At 35.5% G+C, this 24,880-nt stretch overlaps 1 protein-coding gene across 5 annotated transcripts in view; it reads left to right on the top strand.

Moving 5' to 3' along the window:
- The window catches only part of LOC120331537 (nesprin-1-like), a 140,667-nt gene extending 120,846 nt beyond the window's left edge, over window positions 1–19,821 (top strand). For 4 of the 5 annotated variants that reach the window (XM_078113638.1, XM_078113640.1, XM_078113639.1 and 1 more), the window contains 16 exons: window positions 4,270–4,457; window positions 5,257–5,407; window positions 5,641–5,754; window positions 6,020–6,226; window positions 10,568–10,759; window positions 11,180–11,267; window positions 11,478–11,589; window positions 11,880–11,980; window positions 12,528–12,604; window positions 13,020–13,259; window positions 13,452–13,637; window positions 14,039–14,227; window positions 14,660–14,848; window positions 15,204–15,299; window positions 15,785–15,807; window positions 18,755–19,821. In XM_078113638.1, the coding sequence (XP_077969764.1) occupies window positions 4,270–4,457; window positions 5,257–5,407; window positions 5,641–5,754; window positions 6,020–6,226; window positions 10,568–10,759; window positions 11,180–11,267; window positions 11,478–11,589; window positions 11,880–11,980; window positions 12,528–12,604; window positions 13,020–13,259; window positions 13,452–13,637; window positions 14,039–14,227; window positions 14,660–14,848; window positions 15,204–15,299; window positions 15,785–15,807; window positions 18,755–19,256 (2,655 nt within the window). In that variant the 3' untranslated portion in view covers window positions 19,257–19,821. The remainder of the gene's footprint in view (window positions 1–4,269; window positions 4,458–5,256; window positions 5,408–5,640; window positions 5,755–6,019; window positions 6,227–10,567; window positions 10,760–11,179; window positions 11,268–11,477; window positions 11,590–11,879; window positions 11,981–12,527; window positions 12,605–13,019; window positions 13,260–13,451; window positions 13,638–14,038; window positions 14,228–14,659; window positions 14,849–15,203; window positions 15,300–15,784; window positions 15,808–18,754) is intronic. The other variant, XM_078113642.1, reaches the window with a different exon arrangement.
- Window positions 19,822–24,880: the final 5,059 nt, after the last annotated feature.

A 24,880-nucleotide genomic window follows, 5' to 3' on the forward strand; every position in this document is an offset into this window, starting at 1 on the left:
TAAATTGTATTTGTATGCATGTCAGATTGTACATCTAGCACAACGAGCATTATATAATTGCCCAAAAGCCCAAATTATTATCTGATTAACGAAAGCATTTATCTTTGCATGCAGGCTTTAGTAAATGATTCATATGCTTTCATAATTTTGCATAACACTTATTTTTGAAAAAATTTCACATCTTTGTTTATATCAACAAAAGATCACCTGATCTTGGTTGACGGTAAAAGCATCGATATTTTGGGTAAAAAAACACGCGATTGTAGTCTGGTATGTCTCATTCGTTGAGTCATGGCGTTCAGAAGCAACATTGTTATTCTATTTTGAGGTTCACAAAAATGCGACGATAAGCGATAACTTGTAAGTACATTTGAACAACGGATTCAACAGCTATAGTTATTAGTTTCTTATATTTCGTGACACACAGTTTCAGGTCAGTATAGGGCGTTAAATACGAGCAGATAAACTTAGTGATAAAGGCATTTAAAATGTCAGTACAATATGTCAAAATTGTATAGATTTTATTGAGACATTATTTACCATAATTTTACTTGTTGGGGATACCTAGTTACCGTGATCATGTCGAAAGCAATTGTCAAACGTTTATCGCAACAGGTTTCATGCGTACAGCTTTGGCATTAACTTGTTGGCATTCGAAAGGGCTATTGACTTATACATGAAGCATATAACCTGTTTGAACAAGCCTTCTTATAATTGGCGCCATTTTTGAAGTATTCGCGAGCATTTTCAAATTCTCAATAGATTAGGTCAGAAATTCCCATTCACTTCCATTAATAGTTTGTATTCAAATCACCATTAAGTAACTATTCTGAATCTTTGTGAAAGAAGTTCATGGGAGCCTGTGACACTGCCTTGGCATTTTTGAAATTCTTGTGGAAAAGATCCTTTGTTGAGTTGTAAAAATCGGTTCAAATTTACTCCTAAATAATCACGCAAACGAATCAACAATACATTTTCGGCGCAATGTAGATTGGCGGATCGTGTAAAGGGAGAATAAATCACAGCGCGTGAACTTTTTGTAGCCTTTGTAACTAACGTTTGGGTCTGAAAACAAGGTGCCCCGGTAGTATGTACACCAAGATGGCCCACAACCTGAACATAATATGTGTACCAGGTTAGGCTTCAGGTTGTGCGCCATCTTGGTTCGCATACTACGGGAGCGCCAAAAACAATATGGTAATCCAAAAATATATCACTGCGAAATAATTGATTTAGCATGCCAAGACTATCAGTTCAATGAACTGCTTGTCATCTCTCGAGTATTGCATTATATTACTACGTCATATATAGAAATCCCAAGTTGACGACAGACGAGACATGCGCGAGTGCTGGGTGGTGTCGAATTTCATTTTGGCCGACTTTTCTTAAATGTGTGGTTTCACATACTGTAGTATTATAAAGAACAAACTTAATAATGTGCGCCTGGAAATAGCAATATGCATCTGCTGAGCAGATGTAGCGAAGCTTTTGTTTGCAAAGAAGTACAGTAGTGCGGATATATTTAAACACCATCCCATGTATAATAGAGACTTTTTGAAAAATATGGCCAAGCAACTAAAATTACATTGTAATGGCAAGATATAACTATTACCGATCACGCACTCCAGGTATGGCTGTTCGCGCGTCTCTATGCAAATGCCGTAAATAATGAATTTCGTAGCTATAGCACACTAACTGTTGTTGCAATGTGCATTTCCCGTGTCATGATTTGTGTGATTTAAATAAATTTTGTTAGCATACTATCTTAAATGCGCGACTTCGCAGCAAATCATGATTTGTGTTAAAACATCCAAGATATATATACAATGGTAGATATACAATCATAGACATCAATTTGCGCCTAAAATTCTGTACATTAATATTTTTAAAACGTTGAATAGTATGATATAAAAACAAGTTTGAAATTGTTCGTTTCCATTTTCAAAGGAACCCATGTTAGGCATTGGTTTTGTATATTTATGTCGAAAAAGAGATGTTGTTTAGCCCGGTGTATCTAGAGAAATTGGACTCTTATATCGATTGTTTGGATCACGCTGCGGAACTTGCATATCAACATGCTGTGGAAATAGGATTGGATGCTGAAGACTCCCCAGACTTTACTCCAATTTGTACGAAATGTATGAAAAGACGGAGATTAGATTTTGATAAATCACTATCGGGGATACAAGATGATGTTTTCGGGCGAAATAACGAATCTAAGGGGACAAGTGAAGTTGATAATTCGTCGAGCTATCAGAATGAAAGCGCTTTATCATCCGCGAATTCATCTCGATTATCAGTGTCGTCTTCCAACCTGACTAATCCGTATGACGTCACAAAACCTATTGGACGTACTGGAAGTTTGAAACGAGACAAAAATAAGGTTGATAGTACGTTTATGTCGGTGATGCTTAAGACATTAGTAACGCTGAATTCCTCGTCGGAATCGCTAAATGCCGCTGACTCAAGGCTCAACCGAGGCATGAATGAAAATTTACGGTCAAAGAAGAAGGCTTACTTACAGCGAAGACATACTACAATATTAGACGAAAATGCTTTAATGCTGTCTGCTAACGCTAATGCAGCTGTCAGCAGCAGAAAAACCGACACACAGGCGGGAATAGTAAACAGTGCGGTCAGCGACGTATCCGAGAAAAAGGAAGACGCCTCCGCTGTGTTGCGTTCTAAAGTCACGCGGAAACCTAGGCCGTATAGTTACCCTAATCAGCGTTATCTACAAAGACAGGCGACAGCGCCAAATCTACAAGATAACAAAAACAATTTGTCGCGTGTAAGTGCGAAAGGCAGACGCGACCTTCAAGCGAAAAAAGGAAAAGCTGTCTTATCAGGAGAAAATATGGATAACGCTGGGTGTTCGAAAGTTATAAGGGACAGCCATGACAAATCACACAGCAGTGACGAAAAATTGAGCAAGAGCAAACCTATCAATATCAAAGTTGGTGCAACTGACACTGAGGGAAAAGCCCATCATATGTACTACAGTCTATCACCAGCAATGTTAGATGCACCGTTAAGAGTTGAGGATCTCGGATCATCAGAAAGGGTTGCCGGCGATATAAATATTACCAAAGAAGGCAGGTTGAGTATGGATGATTTAAAGACTGCTGGAGAAGAATCGATTACTTCTCACGATTCCAGCTTTTCGTCAAATCCTGAATACTTTTCAGTCATTTCAAAAAGAAAGAAAAGGAGACAAACGAAACTCGGTGCAGACAAATTAGACACCGGATTTGGAAGTCATTCTCTTCCCGCCAACATTTCAAACGCCACCGATATGGCTATTATCTTGAGTAACAAAAATAGCACGAGGAAAGCGGGAGATGAAGCCCAGACTATCGACCTGCAGAGCCGGCTTGATGGTCATTCTTTCAGTCATTCATTGGATGATCTGTCACGCAGTCGGAAAAATATATCTAAGTGCAGACAATTTAAGGATGAAAATTTGTTCAACGAAACAGATGATACATTAGATGAGGGAAATACATCATATCTTCACGGGGACGGATTACTATACACGAGTAGTTTTGGAATAGGAGATCATTCGTGGTGCACTAACCTGGCTGAAAGTGATTTAGTAACAGACGGATACTGTAAATGCAGCTTTTGTAACCACGATATGATTTTTACTCCGATGAAGAGCGAGACCCACGTCGTCCCACCCAAGACTGACGCATACGAAAAAGATTTTTCATCTATCCACGAGGAATTGCTACAGCTACGAAGTTTCAGCACCAGTGACAATTCAGTTACGTCATTCAGAACAATACGTCACGAACCAAAGTCCGATTTGCAAACAGATCATTTCCCTTACCCGCGCCTACCTAAGGAATTTATGACGTCACATTTAGAGGACAGTATGGCGTCACAATTGGATATATCAATGGATGTAGCTTGCGGTGATGACGAAAATTCATCAGTTCGATCTAGTCCCGTACAAAAGGTATCACAAACAAGTCTGTTAATATCACCTCTAATTATCCGACCTCGATTGCTCTGGATATGGCTGTCCAGACATTAGGCCGGACTAGTATAATTGCAACAAAGTAAATGCTTAGTAAATATGTGCCAAATAGCACATATTTCGATTCGGAAACTCGCGCTTAAAAAGCAGATCGCTAGTGTTTTATACGTTTCGTTCTCATACGCGATTGGCTGGCATTTGGATGTTCCGATAGTACAATCTTATTTATACAATTTGGTTCAGGTAAAGCATTTGCATAAAAAACTAACTCGTTGTTTAATTTTCAGGCTCTCCAACGAGACATCGAGAAGCACAGTTCAGGAGTAGCATCAGTGCTGAATCTATGCGAAGTTCTACTTCACGACGGTGATGCTTGTTCCAATGAATCAGAGAAAGATTCCATCGAACAAGCTACGAATAGTCTTGACAGAAGATGGAGAAATATTTGTTCGTTGTCAATGGAAAGAAAATTGAAGTGAGTATTATAAACACGTTCTATCAGCTTTAAAAATTTTCAATTTGCTGATACCGATATATACCGATATGTACCAGGTTAGGCCATAAGTTTATTCCGATTTTCTTTTATTTTAGTCTATTACGAGTTCGAGGACCGTCTGTATTAGCCAAGTGAATATTCCCCTGCTCATCATTCATATCGGGCGAGTGGCCCGGACCGATTTTTGATTTCAGTTACTTTACACGATTCGATGTAAAATAGCCGAACTTTATTTTGGTACATGTACTTATGGAGCAACTAACAAAAACAAACAACCTGGCAGAAATTCCTGCTCCTATTTAAATTGCAATTTCGGACCCCCTTTTACCTATGCGGGGGATGATATGGGGACACACAAAATTTACACGCACGCTTACTGGAATAAAACCCTACCATGATATGAGACAAACGTTTCGATATTTGAACGTAAAAAAATAAGACGCAACCAATTGTTATATTTTTTGTACCAAAATGCGTCCAGCTTGCATAGTATAGCAATTTTAGAAAAATTCTGATCTCCCCGAATGTGCGGTCTTCTTGCATCGAGATTTGCCTTTGTAAATCTTTTTGCATTCCTATTCCACTTGACTAGTTACGCTTTCGCCGATCTTTACCCATTTGTTGCCAAACAAAAGACTTATAAACACAATCGAACGCTTTCAAAATTGTCTGCAAAAACAAATTGAAAATTATGTGAAACTAATGGAATATGCTAACTATTTATTTTTGTATTCGTGGGAGTAGTGAATTACAAATATTTCAAAATATTTCTTTTCAGAATTGAAGAGACTCAACGATTATGGAAGAAATTTTTTGAAGATTATTCTCGGTTCGGTGATTGGTTGAAATCAGCAGAGCGTGTAGTTTCTCGACCAAACACATTCATGATTTCATACCAGGTTGCAAGAGAAGAATTGAAGCGTTTCGAGGTACACTCAAAGTTGATGATTCAAAGTTGTAATATGGCTCCCACAACATCTAATACTTTTTCACTCATTTATACTAATAATCATTAATTGCGATTTTGGTTGTTAAATCATTAATTCTCTTTGTTATAAATCAGCAACGTTTAATATGATACCACAAAAGATAAAATTTTCATTATGTTTGTCTTGCTTATAAGGTAGAATATCATATTTATTGATGTAATTTGTTTCTACAGTCCTTCCAGCGACAAGTACACGAGAGTCTGACACAACTTGAATTAATAAATAAACAATACCGACGACTTGCAAGAGAGAACAGGACTGATGCTTCTAACAAGCTCAAACACATGGTGAGTTTCAAGTTATGAATATGGAAAAATAACTGTAAGTTAAAGAAAGTTATGAATATGGAAAAATAAAAGTAATTTAATTTTTCCATTATTATGCATTAAGTTTGTTTATCATTGTCTTCCCATAAATACATTTGCATTACGAATGACGGTCGCCAAAATTTGATTTGGGTTTCACAATAAAAAAAAAATTTGAATAAATCGCCTTATTAAACGTTTGAAACATTCAATTATCAAACAATAACTCGTGTTAATGTTGTTTTAGATTCACGATGGGAACTCAAGATGGGACGCGATATCTCACAGAGTTGCTAGCATCTTAAGACGGCTCAAGTACGCCATCCAGAGGAGAGAAGGATTTGAAACGAAACGCGAATCTCTGCTGGTTTGGCTGACGGAGACTGATTTGAGACTAACCAACGTGGAACATTTCATGCAATCGGAAAACTACGATAAACTTAAGGAAGTCAAGGTACGTACATTTCACCCCGCAAATTTTTATAAAAATATGGGAATACCCTAACGCGGAAAAATCGATATGATTATCATCGACCATTTATTACTATTGTTTAAACGACAGATTTGGGCACTGTTAAACTAAACAAGAGAGTATGGCACATTTTTTACAAATATACTTTTTTGATTATTCGTTAATATGCACCAAGGACCATCTTTTGGTCTGGCTTTCGAAGCTGTACCTGTTCTAGTTTTGATTATAGGTAGCGCCTTATGTCCATTTTTGGGTTTGGCCGTATAGATCCCAAAATGAGAAATATTCTATTTTCTCAAAACCTCAACCTGTTGTTTTACTGCGGCGATGTATTTGGAATTACTGTAATAAGCCTCATACCGCATAATAGGAGATTTGCATTTGAATATATTATTAGGTTTATTATAAACGGACGTTTTAATCAAGTCAAATCGACCAAATTGTTAAAATTATTTTGCAAAGGGAGTATTTAAATGACCATGAGCATTGCTCTTACGAGTTTGATTATCGTTTAATTATTATGCAGAAACTGTTACATTTTTGAGGAAAATAAACATACATACGAGAAATTCACCATTGAAAACATTATTACTAGTCACTGTGAGTTTAAAAATGTTTCGCTATTCGCAATAGCTCCGTATACGTCAGACATCTTTGCGATTGAAAAAACGACGAGAATAACAAAGAATTCCTATGACTCGTAGTATGTCGCTTGTATTACTTGAACCGACCGACACCACTAAAATACAGAGCTCAAGATAAACACAATTTTAGTAGTGCGCGGGTATCCTGGTTCATATTTTCACTGTAAATTATATGTGCTGCGACTGAAAAAAAATTACGCCCCAGCGAATAAGTAATTCCTGTTATGTATTGGATTATCCTATTTACTTTTGCGCGATATTTAGCCTCATTATTGTGCGTACACTGGGTTAAAGTACTTAAGCGCTCCAGGCGATCGAATTGCGCATTCATTTCCTTTCAAGAATTTGGCGCGTTTCTCTTACATTATCACAACACAATGCCTATGCTTTGTCAGACGATAGATTATGTGTAGTATTTAGTGAACATCGCGTAGTAGAAACGTCCATTTCGATAACAGACTACACTAAACGGTAAGTACATTTGTGCTTAGATTCTCGATGGACTAATTTTTCAAATAAAACCACCGTATTATTGTTAATTTTTATTCTCTATTGGTATGTTTTCGAATGCCTAAATTTCACTACGAAATAGCAAATTCGAACAAATACGGTGTCGTACTTGAGTCATTAATACAGAATACTGCTGATAAATAGGTACGTTTTGAAGCCTCATTTATCGCATTGTACTATTTTGGTAGTTTAGCTACACGTTCTACAATTATACTAGCGTAATGCTTGAATGACAAGAAAGAATGGCGTGTTGTTTAGTGGTTACTTAAATAGGCATGTGAGTTTCTATTTACTTTTTCGTTTATCGATCAATTCTTCGTGTTTGAACTTTCCTAAAAAAAATTCCCAGGTGTTTTGCACTGGAAGATTGATATATTTTGAGATACATAGCTTTAGTACAGGTACTCGATTAATCTTTTGTTAGGACTTAGCAAATTTGCAATTTTCAAACAAACAAAACTATGCTAGTCTAAATCACGCGTCAGATGTAGATTCCTTAAGCAAGTGGAACGTGAGAAAGGCTTGTCTTAAAGACATGTGGGAATAGAAAAGACTGCCATTCCTTGCTGAGGCATAATTTGCACCTTAGTTCTGATTAATGATACCGAGCCTGAATAACAAGGATGTATAAACGTGCGACGTTGTGCACCGAATTTACAAACTGTAAACTGGATATTTAAGTCACGCGCTAATTGTTTTCAATGCAAACATTGGAGCTAATATTTAACTCTTCTATACGTTCTACCAGTTTAACCGCACTCGACACGCGTAATGTGCTCCTAATTGCCCCTAATATTGCCGATGGCGATATCGATTTCATTATTATAGGTATTAGCTTGAATACTAGAGTTAATAGTGATGCGAGCATCTTGGTTTGGAAGTGCGTCCACGTAAAGTATTAAGAGTGTCGCGTTTTCATGAGGTAGTATCGGCATTGTACATCGGCAGTGATAGCAGGTACCGGTACAACTGAAGTATGAAGTTTTAATTAAATAGGCGTATATTTATGCGGAAAAACTTCATCAGCAGTAAAAAGAAATAATACTAGAAGTGAGCCCGATAGCAAACCCCTCTCTATCAAATATATTTTTGATTATGACACTAGTCCAGACTGAATTCCACCGTATTCGCACCGTAGGTATAATTTGTAATATAGCACCCATATTACATAACACCAGATAAAAAAAAATTTGATATTTGTCTCCAACGGGCGAAACGCCAAAATCAATAAGCGGTCGTGGGTTAGGTTGGGTGGAGGTGCCAGTGCCAGACAGTTGTAAATTATAATTTCACAAACTCCGCGTTTTTATTGCTGTAAATCAAACGATGGGCGTCGCATGCGATATTTTGTTCGTTCACACCGGTAGTGCATTTGGGTACAATATACGAATAATATCACTATGTGATGCATTGGGAGAGTTTCAATTTGAGTATTTTATATACAGCCGCATTACTATTATATCATGTCTATACCACGTTGCTGCACCCTATATTTTTATTACTATTCGTTACACAAAGCGCTCGCGACCCACATAGAATTCATTGAAGCAGTTTGTCAAAATAAACCAATAAAATTCACTTTTAACGCTTTTTAAAATATACGAAACGTCAATATTTGTGCGTCTTTCATATTGTTCCGCTTGAGTAAACCTTCCGCCAAAGTACATTCAAACGCCTTCAACCACGTGACCACACTCCATTGTACCTCGTTTACTCCTATGTTTATCTAACGCTAAGTACGAGTGTTATAGTTGATATGTATCACAATCTATCAAGTCTAGAGGCAATAAAATTACGAGTTACGTATTGGAACTCTTGTTTGTGAAATGGTATATGACAGTAAAGGCTGCGTTTTGAATTTAGGTTTGCCTGGCGCTTTGTTATATTCCAGATACGGAAAATATTTGAGATAGTGAAGAGAATTTCGATAAATGATCTTTTTTCGCGAAATTGCAAGTATATTTGTGAGCTTTCGTTAGATCACAGACTGACGTTTACAAGATATAACTTGTTCGAACAGCGAATAATATAAAAACAGCGAATGGATTTTTTGATATAAAGTGTAAAATAAAACGATTGTTTGACTATGTTAGAGGAAATAAAAAATAACCGAACTTTCTATGCGCACATATGATTTGCCGCATATATATTACTTCGTCAGATTGAGATTCAGATATTTATTTTCGTCGTGCAAAAATATTGTACATTTAAACAAATGGTAAAAATTAAATAAATGCATTGAAAGAAAAAAGTACAATATTTGAACTGCAATGGACGTCATGCATTGTCCATACGCAATGGGAGAGGCCTGATGGTATTGACTTCCGCAGTAAACATGAGTTAAAATCGAATGCTGTATTTTTCTTGTTAAACACGACCTATTTGTTCCGCACACGTTGTTATTTTCACACCATGTTTCTTTATAAAAGATCGCTATACATGCACAGCATGCAGAACGCCTGCAGCCCATACAAGTATACAAACGATTTCGGATTAAACTATTCTGAAGAACACTCGAATATGCCACGTCGATTATCCTGTCGTTGGTTAGTAACACGGAATACAATTTGGTACCAATATACTGATGAAATTAGAATGGCGATATGCTTCCCGACGGTGCGTCTCCATTCAAAGGCTTGAATTGGACTCATATATACAAGTAGTTGGTAGTAGAATCAAGCAAGACAAGTGATCAAGCGTCATTCGCAGTACCCAATAATTATTATATTGTTTTTATGTTTGGTTTGATAAATATAACCAACTATTTGCGGGATGAGCATTATTAGATAAAATGGCAATATCATAGTACAATATGTTAAATTATAAGCTTTGAATGTTAAAACAATCATACAGATTTTATATAAAATATGAATTTTAATGAAAATATGGCTGACAATGAACGTGAACTAAGCTTGCATATGGTTCTGGAAAGTATTTCGGTAATTTTTGTCACATTTTCTTCTATTTGGGTCTCTAAGCGAATTATGTCGAAATAGCTACAGTGGGTACAGTATGGATTTCTCGAGTTTAGGTTATATTGCCTCTTGAACTGAAGAGCTAAACTAAAATATGTAATGCGAGTGTCATCATTGATTTCAATGCTAGAGTTATGACGTTAATGCTTGCTGATAGTTTTTATAGATTAACTTAAACTAACCCTCCATTTCAGAACTTCCAAGCAACAATTGAAGAACACATACCTCGGATCATAGAACTTGACGCAAGAGGACTATTTCTAATTGAGAAGAGTGAAGAATCAGATTGTGTCGTAGTTGAAGAAGAATTATCAGAACTGCATCGCTATTGCCGAGAAGTCATAGCAAGGCTTGATCGATATCACAAAAGGCTTTTGCGTATCATGGTAAGGCCATAACAATGTGAAATATCTGATTTTTCGTGATCTGTTAGTATAAAAAGGTGTTCAATTAGTTCAATGGTTAGCTATGTGAATAAAACACGCTTCCAAGACACAATTTGCTCTAAGGTGGAATCTAGCTCCGTTGATTCATAATACCTAAACTAATATCTATTCGAAACAACGCTTACAAACAGCAACCTATTGGGGAAATGAATTTCAGAGGGGTGAACACTCACCTAACTATTTATATATTTCCAGTTCAATCCAATTTCTAAAGCTGTGTTTGGAGCTATGGTATAAAACACTCGATAAGAGAGTTGTCGCTTTCTATTGTTTATTTCCAAAATATTCTCTTGAATTTGAATTAGCTCAATTATGTTTTAATTTGATAAACATTTGCAATACACTTATTTTATTTTTCAGAACGAGCCTCCACCTCTTGATTCATCCTTGTTTGAAGATACAGAACTCGCACAAATGAGTTGGTGGGAAAATTATATCAGTGGAACAAGTGAGTAACGTCTTAGAGATGATTAGAATGACAAATACTGACTGAAAGTAACCATTACAAATGCATTATAAACATAAACTGTCTGCTCTAGTGACCTCTAATTATTAACGCAATTTAGTCATAACAGACTTTCAAAAATACTGTGGTATCATCTGAATGTAAACAAACAAACAAATGATTAAATGTGATTACTGTCAACATATTTTGTAGGTTCTTCCAGGAACAGCAGCCCTTCTTTACAGTCGCCAGACCATGACCGCTTCCTAGCAACACCAAGAAGTCAAGGAAGTGATAGAAGGTCAGCTACAAGTCACAGCGGAAGGTATAATTGTGGTTATTTTTCTTCATAGATTATAGGAAAATATTTTAGCGTATGGGTTGGGTTTCAAAATAGTCACAAGCAGCCGTTTTTTTATTCTAGCCCAACCAACAAGATATAAATATTGAGGAAGTACATTTATGCACAAACAGATCTCAAGCAGCCGTTTGTTTGAAATACAAAAACCCATATTTTAAAATTTTGTTTATTCTGCCATATAAAATAACATTAATGGGGCCCATAACTTATGAAGCAAGAACTATTGTTTGCTAACGATTTGTTTTCCTTTCCAGAGCTACACCTGAGAGTCTTGAGTGGGACTTATACGATATCAGCCAGTCCGAGCTAGAAACAAAAGATGCGGGTGCACTAACAGACGATGGTTCAATACCGGGTGAATTTTTTTATTTGTTTCTGAATTACATATGAAATCGGAATTCTCGATTTTTCTCATAAGCATACTTTGGGTTACTGTTATATTTCTAATTCATATTCAGCGCTCCAGAAGTGTGTGTGCCAATATGGAGGTAACTGATTTTGTTCACCTACTTTACATCAAGTTGTGTAAAGGGACTGGAGCATATCGGCAGGGGGTATATTCACTTGGTCGAACTCGTAATAGAACTAAAATAAGGAAAATTGGATAAAATCATGGACTAACCTTAACCTGGTACACACACTATGGGAGTGCCAAATATTCAACAAACAAATTTACGAAATCATTGCTAATTTATAAAAATTCCTATTTTTTGTTTGACAGCATAATACTTGAAATGACAAATTTTCAAAAGTAAAATAGTTCAATTAACACAAATGAGTTTTTTTTTATTGATTATTAAAAATAAATTACCAGTTTTGAAGGCATGTCCTTGCTTCTTGTATATGATCTAAATATAAATTCCATATTGAGTAAAACATTTATATCCCTTTTATATTTTCAGAAATTTCACCCTTTGAAACAGCAAGTGACGATATTCCACTTCTTCATGTATCAAGAGACAGTACTGGTACAAGACAGGTATGTATTATTTTCTATAACCTCATGATAACCACTTGATTCCGTTAATGCATTATACCAAGTTTTAATGATATGCGTTACACCACAAATTACCCAAGTCCAATTACAACCATATGTGTTTTAATAATTTGTAAGAAAATTGCCCAATTTGCACCCATGCAAGATGGTTAACAAATATATAAAACCATGCCCATGAAACGATTGACTGGATAGCTGACCGAAAACATCACATGCACTAGACCTAAAAGAATACCAAGCTTTGCCAAATTATTGGTGTACTTTCCCCTGGATTATTTTTAGTTTTATATAAAGTACAATAATGACAGAAAAATTAAAATTCAACCATGATATAATTTCATTGCCGGTTTTTTATTCAACAAAATAACTCCATTACAAATTTTTTCTAATATCCCAGAGTAACATAAGCAGAAGAAGTCATGATGTTTCAGTATCTCATGAACCTGCTGATCTGTCACCTGCAAAAAAGCTTCGTACTTCGCAGGATGAAATGACCCAACAATTCATGAATGACCTCATAGCAACCTTAGCATGGCTAGATGCAACTACAAAGGTCACGAACCAGGAAATGAAAAAATCAGAATCAAAATTTGACAAAACAATAAGCGACCTTGATCAACAATCTATAGAGTTGAAGGTATGTATAGAAGTAAAGTGATAGAATAAATATTTGATTTCGATAGAATTTACAAATACAGTGATTTTTGTAAAAGGAAACTTACTAGTTTGGATTTTTTAAATTCATTTCACAGTAAAAGAAAACATAAACTAAGGTGTGATTATTTAAAATGAGCACCATCATATCATTTCTATTAAATTTTATTTTTAGAGTTTACAAGCTTCCATTGAACAAAGAAAAGCGATTGTTTTGTCAATAAATCTTGTGTCATCATCCTACTCTGGTAATTCTGATGTCACAATAAAACTGTCAAGCATGAATAACCATTGGGAATCGCTACAACAAAAATCGATGGATTGGAACAAAAGCCTACAAGAAAGCTTATCGAATTCTCAGGTAAAATACAAGTTTGCCAGAACAGAATAGATTTTTGTTTCAACTAAGAGGCTTTGGTCCATTGTGAGGCATAACGTACTACCAAGTTTATGATTCTGGAGCATTAAACTGGTAAAATAACTATTTCATCTGATCTGGACTGGTAACCAAACGGCGCTTCACCTCATGATTGCATTCATATCAACTTTCCTCTTCCACAGGATAAACCGGAAAAATCTGATATCTTAGATTGGTAGATACACTACGTAAAAACTGCAGTAATTTTGATTATAGATTAAAATGAACTTTTCCAAATGTAGTTACCGGTACTTCTTTTATAATTTCTCCAGCAACTTTGCTGATATAACTCCATACTCTGAAATATAAATTACCTTTAACTTCAATGAACATATATTTTTCAGGAATTTCAATCAGCGCTTACTGAATTGTCAGCATGGGTTGGTTTACAAAACCATCACCGTGACGACATGAACAAGATTCAGCAAAAAGAAAATGCTGATTCATCGCCAACATCAAGAATGCACAGATTAAGGAAAGATCACAAAGTACTAGACCAGATTAGAATCGATACATTAGAAGCAATTTCAAAGGTAGGAATAAAAAAATTTCTATGATCTATTGTGAAGTGTTAGAGTTTTATATGGCACTCAGTCATGCCCTATGCTCTGAAGGCCATGTACAACCATTCATTAATTAATATTAAACAACATGTAACTCTTGCTCAAAACACTGGAATTCTCCTGGTGACAACTGATTTGTGGTTGTGTGGTCTAATGACATCATTTCTCGCACATATTTATTTTCCATAAAATCCATTCTCAATAAACTGCAGTGTATTCAGCTTTGCAAAGGAAATTGAAAGCATTGAAATTGAAGCATGTTACTAGTGCTTAGCACGATGTGACATTCATGCATGGTGCATTATGCACAAAAAATAACATGGAAATAGATAGAGGTTTAGTATCAGCTTTAGTTTTGTTTATCTTGATATATTTACAACAATGTTAATGTATTTTTTATAGGTAACCTCAATGCAAGATATCTGCATCAGACTGACAACACCGGGCGACAAAAATCATCCAGTAGGTGGCACAAGAGCATTATCAGAAAAAGTTCGCAGCACGAATGGCCGATTGAAGGCTTTGCTCGATGCCGTCAGATCAGATTTGAGAGATATTGAACACAAAATCAAGGCTACAAGAAGAAGAGTGGTGAGATCTTAGTTTTAACGACTTTAAATCATGCATGGCTGTTTTGGTTAACAGTTTGCAAAAAGATGTTGGCCAATTGGTTGAGCCATGTTCACATTATTGTCTGCCTTGAACATTAATCAACACAAGCGAGCGATGCTTAGATATATATATATATATCACCACATGGTGGCGTATATTTTAAAATTCAGATAAAAAAATGCTCTGGGGAGCCCAGAAAGATGGTAGAAAAAATGAAAACTTGTCTCAAGTGACTTGTCCGGTAGTTGAAGATTAAAGTGACAGCATGAAAATAATTTAAATATTATAATTTAGCAATCTATAATGAACCTGTCTTTTGCTTTGTCAATCACAGAGAGAAGAAAGAAGTTCTGAATCAGACTCTGAGATATCAACAGATGGTGCATTGAGATCAAGCACACCAATCAGACTAAGGATGCTGCAGAGAAAGGTGGGTAAAAATTGAGGGGTTTGGGGGGGGGGGTTACGTTTATAAAAAATACATAGTTTTTGCACCGGGGAAGATAGCTAATGATATGAATATATGATGATGGTATGAACACACAAGTAAACCTGACGAGTAATCAGAAAATAATATAAAGAATGCTGAACCTTCCCCTGTACCAGATGTGCATGGTTTACTGTAATTCTGACATAAACCAATTACGAAACAGCATGGAAGTTTAAATTGATGCTACTACTAAGCTTTTACATTGGATGAAGTGTCACAAATTTACTTCTAAATAAAGTCATCGGACTTATTATTACTGTATCTGTATTGCAATATAAAAATTCGAACCCAAATATTTCCCAAAATTTGGGAATACCCATTATACACAGAAATTAAACTGTTTATTTTTTTCTTTTTCTCTTCTCTCACTCTCTCTTGATCTCTCTCACTTTCTTGATTTTCGAATCTCTGTTCACTCCTATCAGGTTGAAGCTTCGGAACTCCACAGGTTAGTTAAAGTTCATGGGTCAAAGGTTGTCAACCCGAAAATTGCATGGGTCTTTGTTTGTTTATTTTACATTGAACATCTGCAACGATGATGCTCTTGTTTGTTTAACATATTGGTGTCTTCAACTATAATGTTCATCGCATGGTTCATTTAAATTGGCGTCTTCAACTATAATATTTTTTGAGCGGTTCGAGGTATTAACATTGTCTATGAATGGATGTTGCTCATTCTTTTGCGGATTGGTGCCAGGAACTACTAACAGCATACTTGGTGTCTGTGCATGTTTTCATATTGAATATACCAAGACAGAAATTATGGCCTTTCGAACACTGAACATACAACTCAATAAAAATGGCAAATTTTCACTACACCAACTCCGAAGTATTGCATGAAATGTGCTTCCGATAACGCATGTACATGTGTATGAATTCATCAAAGAATTTGGTACAAACAAGACTTGAAAATAAAATCAATGGGCAGAAAGCATGTTAAAATATTTCTAACTTTTCGAAAAAAATTACATTTCTGGTATTAATAAGCCAGAAATTATGACAATGGTCAAAATTAAAACCAAAATCATGATATGTCGAGACGAAAAATTTTATATAAATCCTATAGTACAAATATTATGAGCTCTCAGTCAGAGCTGGCTTCTACCAAGTGTAAGCCTAGATGAGCATGAGATTATCAACTTCACCGAACCAAAAGTAAGTGTATGTAAGTGCTGCTGCAAAATACAAGGCTTTCATACGATGAATGGACACTAGGTAACAGCTCCTAAATTCGTGACAAAATAACATTGTTAATATTCAATTCTGAATGACTGTGATAATGATTATGTATAGATACCTGTTGCTAAATTCTAAGCAACAACAATTTTGCCACCCAAAACCGATAGTTTGAAAAATGTATCTCTTCTGTTCTGAGCTATTATGTGGTTTAATTATAAAAAGAAATTATCTATTTTTGGCACTGTCTGTTCCGTTGAAAATTCGTTTAAAACAATTTAGCATAGATCTTGAAGTTGTTAATACAATTTGACTGAAGTTTGGCCTCTCCATAGGGGCAATTTAGTAATGTTTAGACCACGAGTACATCGTACTATGAAATACTCGAAGCCTATTATTACCGATTTAAAAAAAGTTTAATACAAATATGCTCAGCATAAACCACAAAGTAATGTTGAAATATCCAAGCCACCATTGTACATTATAAGACAACTCCTAACAAAGCGTAATAAATGGGCTATTATCCCCGCTTCAATAAGCAGTTCAAAATCCACCAATCAGCACCCACCATTTGGAGTAAATATTTGACTAGACATTTGGAAGTAAGTGAATGTTGATATCAACGATCAAACATGAACTACAGATAAAGATTATGACGTAGTACCAAACCATACATGGTGTAGAACAAAATATCTATACCTTTTTCATAAATTGTAAATACATGGATTTGGAATTTAATATGCTAGCTCAGCTCAGACAAGGTAGCGACTATATATTCACTGGCAGTTTAACCGGAATACTGCTTTAAAATCTAGTATTTCTGTGAGATTTTCGTGCTGAAGAATTTCGCTTTTCATTTTGAAAAATGTGGTTTTGCATTCGTGCATAGTGGTTGAGTATTTGATGTTATTTGCTGAGAGAGGTTATTTATAATTAAATATTACCGTGTTCCCATCATGATTTTTAAACGTCTACCACTTTTTCATTTTTAATGGGAACACTGTATTAATACTAGCTTACCAGTAGGGCACAAATACTTAGATTTTAATATTAGGTAGATGTTTTGCTTGAGTGGAATCCCAGAAAGTAAAAAGGTAAGGAACAAGATCGAATCAAATTGGGAACTAGTTAAAATTTGGACCCGAGTTAATGCTACAATAATCGGTTGTGATTTTGAAGAGTCATCTTTTAAAACTTTTCCTTCCAGTTTCAAACTGAAATAAGGATCAATAAGGCAGAAAAATCACACCTGGCATAGAAAATCGTGGCATAAGTTTCAATTTGATTGGTCAAAGAGTAATTTAATAATCCGAATTCTTGAAAACATCAACCATCATTCTGCTATTCAAAATTCAAACCTGCTATTCAAAAATGAATTAAAAAAATTGAAAGTAAATTTCTTCAAAATTAGTCATTATTAATAGAAATTTATTTTGAATTCCGTAAAATAGGCATATACGGTTGTTGTAGAAAAGAACTAATTGCATATTTAAAATGATATGCAAGACTAAATTCTGCAATACTGAACTGTTCGAGTGCAAGCAAAAACCACCTTATACGCATAAAAATTGAAAAATAAAGTTGAAGTTAAATGCTACATCATGATGAAAAATCGGAAAAATTAAACAATTTTTGCATATAGGCAAAGGTGCCCAAGACGAACTATGAGAGGACTTGAAGGAGGAAATATTTTTTTCCCCAACACATATGTTGGTTTCCAAACTATCTCATAGAATTTTCTTGAATATCAAACTATTGAATTAGCGATCATTCCAACAGCCGTATATATTAAGTTAAAACCAATTTTTGTTTTGGTGTACTTTGGTCAGTCTTTTTTGAGATTCAGTTAAGTTGTTGATTTATTGTTTCCTGCTGATGAATTTTGTTCTTTGCTTTTGCATGAAATCTTCAACGAGGTTCAGAACATTCAGTTGTTTTTACAATTACTTTAAATATTTTACATCTTCGAGAGATTCTCCTCCTTTCCGTTTGCATGCTTCGGAGAGCATTTTGGCTTTCTGTTTCTTGCTATTTGTTTAACATACATCTTCATTTTTCCATTTCTTAAGCTATATTGTTTTATTGCTATGACTACAAATAACGGCAACATTAACGCCCCAATGACTACGTGTTCCTGTTACGATACCTTATATTCCATGTTTTTCGTGACTGAATCAATTATTTATTTGCTCAACTAATTAAAGTAATTCTATTTTTAGCTCCGGAAAAAATCCAATTGAAGACCAAGAAATGGCAACGACTCAACCGACTGACACACCGACGAAAGGACTTTATGATGTCACTCAAGAATCGTGTTCTAGCATTGATGACGTCACACATAAATCGTTACATGCTCGCTCCAAACTAAGAAATCAAGGACAATTAGGGACAAAAACAGTTATTGGTAAAGCCGTTGCTATGAAACAAACAACGGTAGCGGCAGAAAGGCGTGGAATCACAGTGGCCATGTCAGCAAAACGCACAAAAACTGGTCGCATGGTTACAACCGTTATTCCTTCAGAAAATACCAAAAAAGCAGGACTTTGTTGCCGTGTCTGTTTTGCCGCTTTTCCTTTTTATTTGTTAATGTTACTTTTATTTTTACTACCTTGGTTCCTGCAAGCCACATCCGACGATGGATTTGCTTGCCTTCGCCAGAATAATTATGCCTTTTCTTTTACCCCTATGTTAACATACACCAATGGCCCACCTCCTGTATAGAATTGTATCAGAGAGATTTATTTTTTTCATGTTTATATTTTATATGTAGAAATAGTTCACAGGTACCGATGTTTTCACAGCCAATTATTGAATCAGTATTTTATATACATATCGTCAATAAGTAATTTTGCTGTAGTTTTAGATCATTGTTAGACTATAAAAAGTGGCGAATATTCTCTAAAGTACTCGTTTACCCACTGTGAATGATTTTTGGACCTTGCAGTTTCATGATTTATGTTTGTTTCCGAACAAAGTATTTATATTTCTTCCGTTAATACCATCGTCATCTAGTGGATAATTTGTCAATAAGTTATTTTGACATCTCTATCATTTCAAACAGCGATCAAAAATTTTGGCAACAAAAATAATACATATTTTAAAAGGAAAATGAATTCTCAAATGCACTTTTTTTAAATAAAATTATTTCGGTGACAGTAGTTCTTATTCATAGTCACATGTAGAATTTGATTCTTTTGTATTTGTGTAAATAATAATTTAGCAGTATATTACTCCCTTGTCCATTACTTTTGTGATTCTGATAATATCATTTGCATCATTTCTGGTACTTTGTGTATTGTATTTGGCTAGGCAAAGGAGCATTTGTTTCGAATTCCTATAGATAATGATTTATTTGAGATAGAGCTCAATCTAGTGAAGTAAATCCTCACGCTATAGGGCACTCCGGAGGTATGTGAACCAAGATGGCGGACACCGGAACGTAGTATGTGTACCTAACCTGGCTAGGCCAGTATTTCATGTACAAATACTGCAGTCACTTGGCTAGCCCCGAACTCGTAATAGAACTAGAAAAATGAAATTATGGCTATGACTCACGCTATAGTACTAGCTTAAGATATGGCGTATTGTGTCAGATCTCGCGATATACGTAGTAATACGGAGTAGGTAAGAAAAAATGATACAGCGTAGACCAGAGGTTCTCAAACTTTTGGTGTTACGCAGCCCCGGAAGATGTTGACTATTATTCACGGGGCCCAACAAAAAAATTTAAAATTGTTATCTACCGATTAATATTCTTGAGGTAATTAAAATCAACTAAAATGTTAAACCTTCTTGGTAGACAGTACAAGCCATGAATAAATAATATAAATTTCACAGATAAACTATATATATATCTTTAAGGCTGTAAATTTGACATATATATTAATGATTTCGAGGTCGAACCCCCTCTCTTTTGATATTTTTGGAAGACGGGAAAAATCTCTAATAACGTGCGCGATTGCATTTTCTTGAAATTGCCCATTGTTTTCGGCAGCGTGGCGTGTTTTTTAGTCCGTAAACATCTTTACGTCGGTGTTTATTCTCTCTAAAACACAAATTTCCCTCGGCATATATGCGTGTATTGTTCCACGCGGTCGACGATGATTACTTTTTTGTTCAGTGTGGAAAACAAGTTAGTATATTATATAGTCATCGACGACGATATGCAAAAAATAATTACCGTAATGAAGAGGTGAATTCGTAACCCAAATTACTTAAATGAAAAGCGGCATTATAAAATATTAAAACCTAAAACGAAATATAACGCCATAAGGTTTGTTTTAGCAGAAATGTTGAAGATATGTGGTAGTCAGACTTTGTTTCATTGTTTCTCATTTCATCTCCGCGGATTGCCGCGGTAATTCTGATTAGCATTGATTTTATATCGTAATTCCACGTAATCGCAGGTTACATTGAACACAATTAAGCCAAAAAACAAGACATTTCAAATATGCCCGCACCGGTCATGGATTGTGTTGTCATGGCCCTTGTTTAGTCACAATAGTGACGGAGGCAGGAAAATCAGATGTTTGTGTTGTATAAATTATCGGCGCCATATCGTGGTTGATAATTTCAATCAAAGCTCTGCAATTAAGTATTTTCCTGGTGAAATTCAAACGAGAATATCGGTCAGAGACCGAAGACTTATCGATCGAAAGTTAGGGTATCCCCCAAAACAGCGCTTTTACTCCATAGTTACACCTTGTGTCCCATCACTAATTAATTAATAACTCGCTAATTATACGACATAATTCATCCAAAATCAATAGGCTTCTGGTCCCACATATGATGAATGCACATGCAAAATCTGGAGCAAATTTGATCTCGCGTTCGTGAGATATCGCGTGCATCTAACAGACCGACAAACAGACAGACAAATACTTATCAACATACTTACCGATTAAAATCGATAAGTAACAAGCTATGATTTCGCATTTATGTCAATCTTCAATTTATCCGTAAAACTGAGTTCATGAATAAGGGTCACGCAAATATTCAGGTTAAAAATTCTTGGGTTTGTCATACTTAAAACCTAAGATATTTTAGAGCCATAACAGAAAGCATCTAAAATCGCTATCATAGGTAAGTACAAACGATCCCCAAAGCGCGTGACATCTGTGGTCATTTCGCGCGCGACATTTTACGCAACAGAAAACTCGTTACCCGCTGAAAAAATCTTTTTTTTTTAAAAAGTGGCCTAATTGCGAAGAATGCCGCGCGAGAATTTTCAATTCCATTTTGAACCCCTTCCTTTTAAGAATACTGCCTGCGCTCCTACTTAAGAGCGATGGTCGGTAGTTTTTTAGTTATTTGTGCCCATCCCGATTAAATCATAATCGCAATCATGACTGACTGTGTGGCAGATAACAGCGATTTAGCGAATTCAACAGTTCTTGAAAATATTACACGAGTATGCATCTTAATCTCTGAAAAATTCGCAGTGATGTTTCTTACATTGGGGTGGAGGTAATCTCAGTGTGGATTTCTTATAAAGTATTAGATACAAAGAATTCCGGTGACGCAACCTAAGTTATCAGGCTTTAAGCATTACACGGCAACTGAAATACATTTGGCGCCCATTTAGGGTTCAATAAAGTATATTTTAACTTGTTTTTGGTCGCGATCACAGTAAAATGGGGCGCCTGTAAAATGGGGTATTTGTTTCAAACCATCATTCTGATTCATAGCATACAGCAATCTGATTTTTAAAAGTAGGCTACCGGTAAAGAATTTAAGTCTAGTCTATCACAGCTATTTCTACCCTAATTTTTGATAACTGCAATTAAACTGAAACTTCTAGGAAGACAATTATCTTTAAAGTGATCATTGAGTTATTTGATTTATATTTAAATGTCCAAAACACAACTGAAAACTAACGAATATAATTTAAAAATGCGAAAACGAGGCATTGTTTACGACAACGCTTAGAAATCTGCCTGAGTGAGAAAAGTGTCTAGGGCTAAGCGGATGCACTGAACGTCACTAATATTACTCGTAACTCAGTTTTCGCCTATGATGTCACAAATGATAAACTGTTTGAGTGCATTGGGTTGTCATACTCCAAACAAAAGTGCAATGGCGTTTTACTTCAAACCTTTATGTTAGTAGATTTTCGTAATTATTGGGCACGTAAGTGGACATGAAGATCGTTTTGCATTTTATCCTGGCACTCTTCTTCTTATTTGAATATTTCGGTGAGCTGCATGCGATTCGTTTATTCGATTGCTACGACGTCATCCAAATTTGCCACTGAGTTGCGCTAAGTGTCTATATATTTGAGCGTAGTTCTCTTGTTATAGTTACAAACGACAACTGATATTTGTCATATTTTAGACTCTCGTCAACACCACCGGCAGGAGAGGGGACGGGATCTAGAAAAGGGAAGTCGTGTGTAATGGCTGCTTTTGGTTTTGACTTCAGAGCTTTCCGCTTTAGTTAGATCATTACTTGAGCAATATACAAGTTTAAGGCATTGTAATTACAAGAATTTATTATTGGACACGAAATAATACAGATGGATCGTTTTGTTACTGTATTATTTATCAATCAATTTTATTTATTTTTGATTACTGGATTAATTATGACAGTATGAGTGGAATATTTGTTGGGCTCCTCATTTTACGGGCAGTTCAAGTACGGTTCAACTGTTGGTTTGCATGCAACTCTTCACACATCGATCGAATACGAAAATATGATGAGACTATTTTATCCTATGGGTACACTGACCTTCTTGGCCGTGTATCTTTCGCCGCTCCCGACATTCCGTGTACTTCTACGTTGAAATTACAGTAGTTCAATGTCAATTAATTCTGCATTGTCAGTTTGTCTAGCACATAGGTTCTCAAAGTGCTCCGTACGGAGCCCCAGGGCTCCGCGAGAGAAACCCTGGGGCTCCGCGAGGTATTCGATTATTTTTTAAAATACTGACTTGGCTAATTTAAAAATGTTCCTAGAAGCAATAACAGCTCTGATAAAATTTGACAACAATATAGCCTCGAAATATGGCAAAGTGGCGGACTTAAAAAATGACATTATTTATAAGCAGGAGCGCAGCCAGGATTCTAAAGAGGGAGGAGGTTCAAATTTGGAATCGGAAATTTACGCGCAATATTCTTGGCGATTAAAAAAAAAACGGATAACGAGATTTCTGTTGCGTAAAATATTCAATTCATGACCGATTAGAGTATTTAAAGTGTCTTGTCGTAATAATTTAATTGTGCTCATCGTTACTCACGTTCGATTCGAGATTACTATTAGGATTACTAAAATGAAAGTATACTATTCTAGAATAACATAAACTGCGTGATGAACTGCTAACTATAAATAAATTGGAGTCGTATTTTTGCGATCTTGGGATTTGTTAAACTTGATTTGTTCTTTCGCACTCGAGATTATTTTTAAGCAAGATATCGCCGTTTGAAAAATCACAAGGTCTTGGAAAAATACGAACGATTGAAATTTATTTTAGTGCATGCGGCTCCGTCGGTAGTTTCAGAGTGGAAAAATGATATATTGCGCGCTTAATTGACTGTGTTTCAATTTCGCAGTTACCACGATGAATAACCGAAGAAAACCTAACATAACACCAAATTTTGTGATTTACAATGTCTATAAAAGCGTTTTTATTCTGACGTGAGTCTGCCGAAACAAAACTTATAGTCTTATTTTCCATTTTAAGTTTTATTTCTAATATTTCAGAATGCCGCTTTTTAATCAAGAAATTTGACTAGCGGATTTACCTCTTTATTAACTATTATTTTTAGCATTTCGTCGCCGATGATTATGATATGATAACATGTTTTTCACATTGAACTCATAATTCCCCACGAGAACAAAAAAGCAATTATCGTCGTCATTGTGGAACAATACACGTATATGCCGAAGGAAATTTTTGATTTAGGGAGAATAAACACCGGCGTAAAGATGTTTGAGGTTAAAAAACACGCCATGCTGACGAAAACAATCGGCGATTGTAACAAAATGCAATCGCGCACGTTATTAGCGGCCTTTTAAGTCTTCCAAAAATGTCAACAGGGGAAAAGATTCGACCCCTAATTTATTAATATGTTTGTCATGTGTCAAATTTACAGCTTTAGTATATACAATTTATCTTTGAAATTTAGATTTATTTATGACTTGTATTAACCCTATTAAAAGGGTTTAGTATTTAAATTGAGTAAAGTACGTTTAACTTACTCAGGAATATTAATCGGAAAGTAACAATTTTAACATTTATTTTGGGGCTCCGTGAATAATAGTCAACCTTTTCAAGGGCTCCGCAACACCAAAAGTTTGAGAACCCCTGGTCTAGCATATGTTCAACGGCAAGCGCATATCACAATATT

This window comes from Styela clava, chromosome 6, assembly GCF_964204865.1.
Source record: "Styela clava chromosome 6, kaStyClav1.hap1.2, whole genome shotgun sequence".
Taxonomy (NCBI): domain Eukaryota; kingdom Metazoa; phylum Chordata; class Ascidiacea; order Stolidobranchia; family Styelidae; genus Styela; species Styela clava.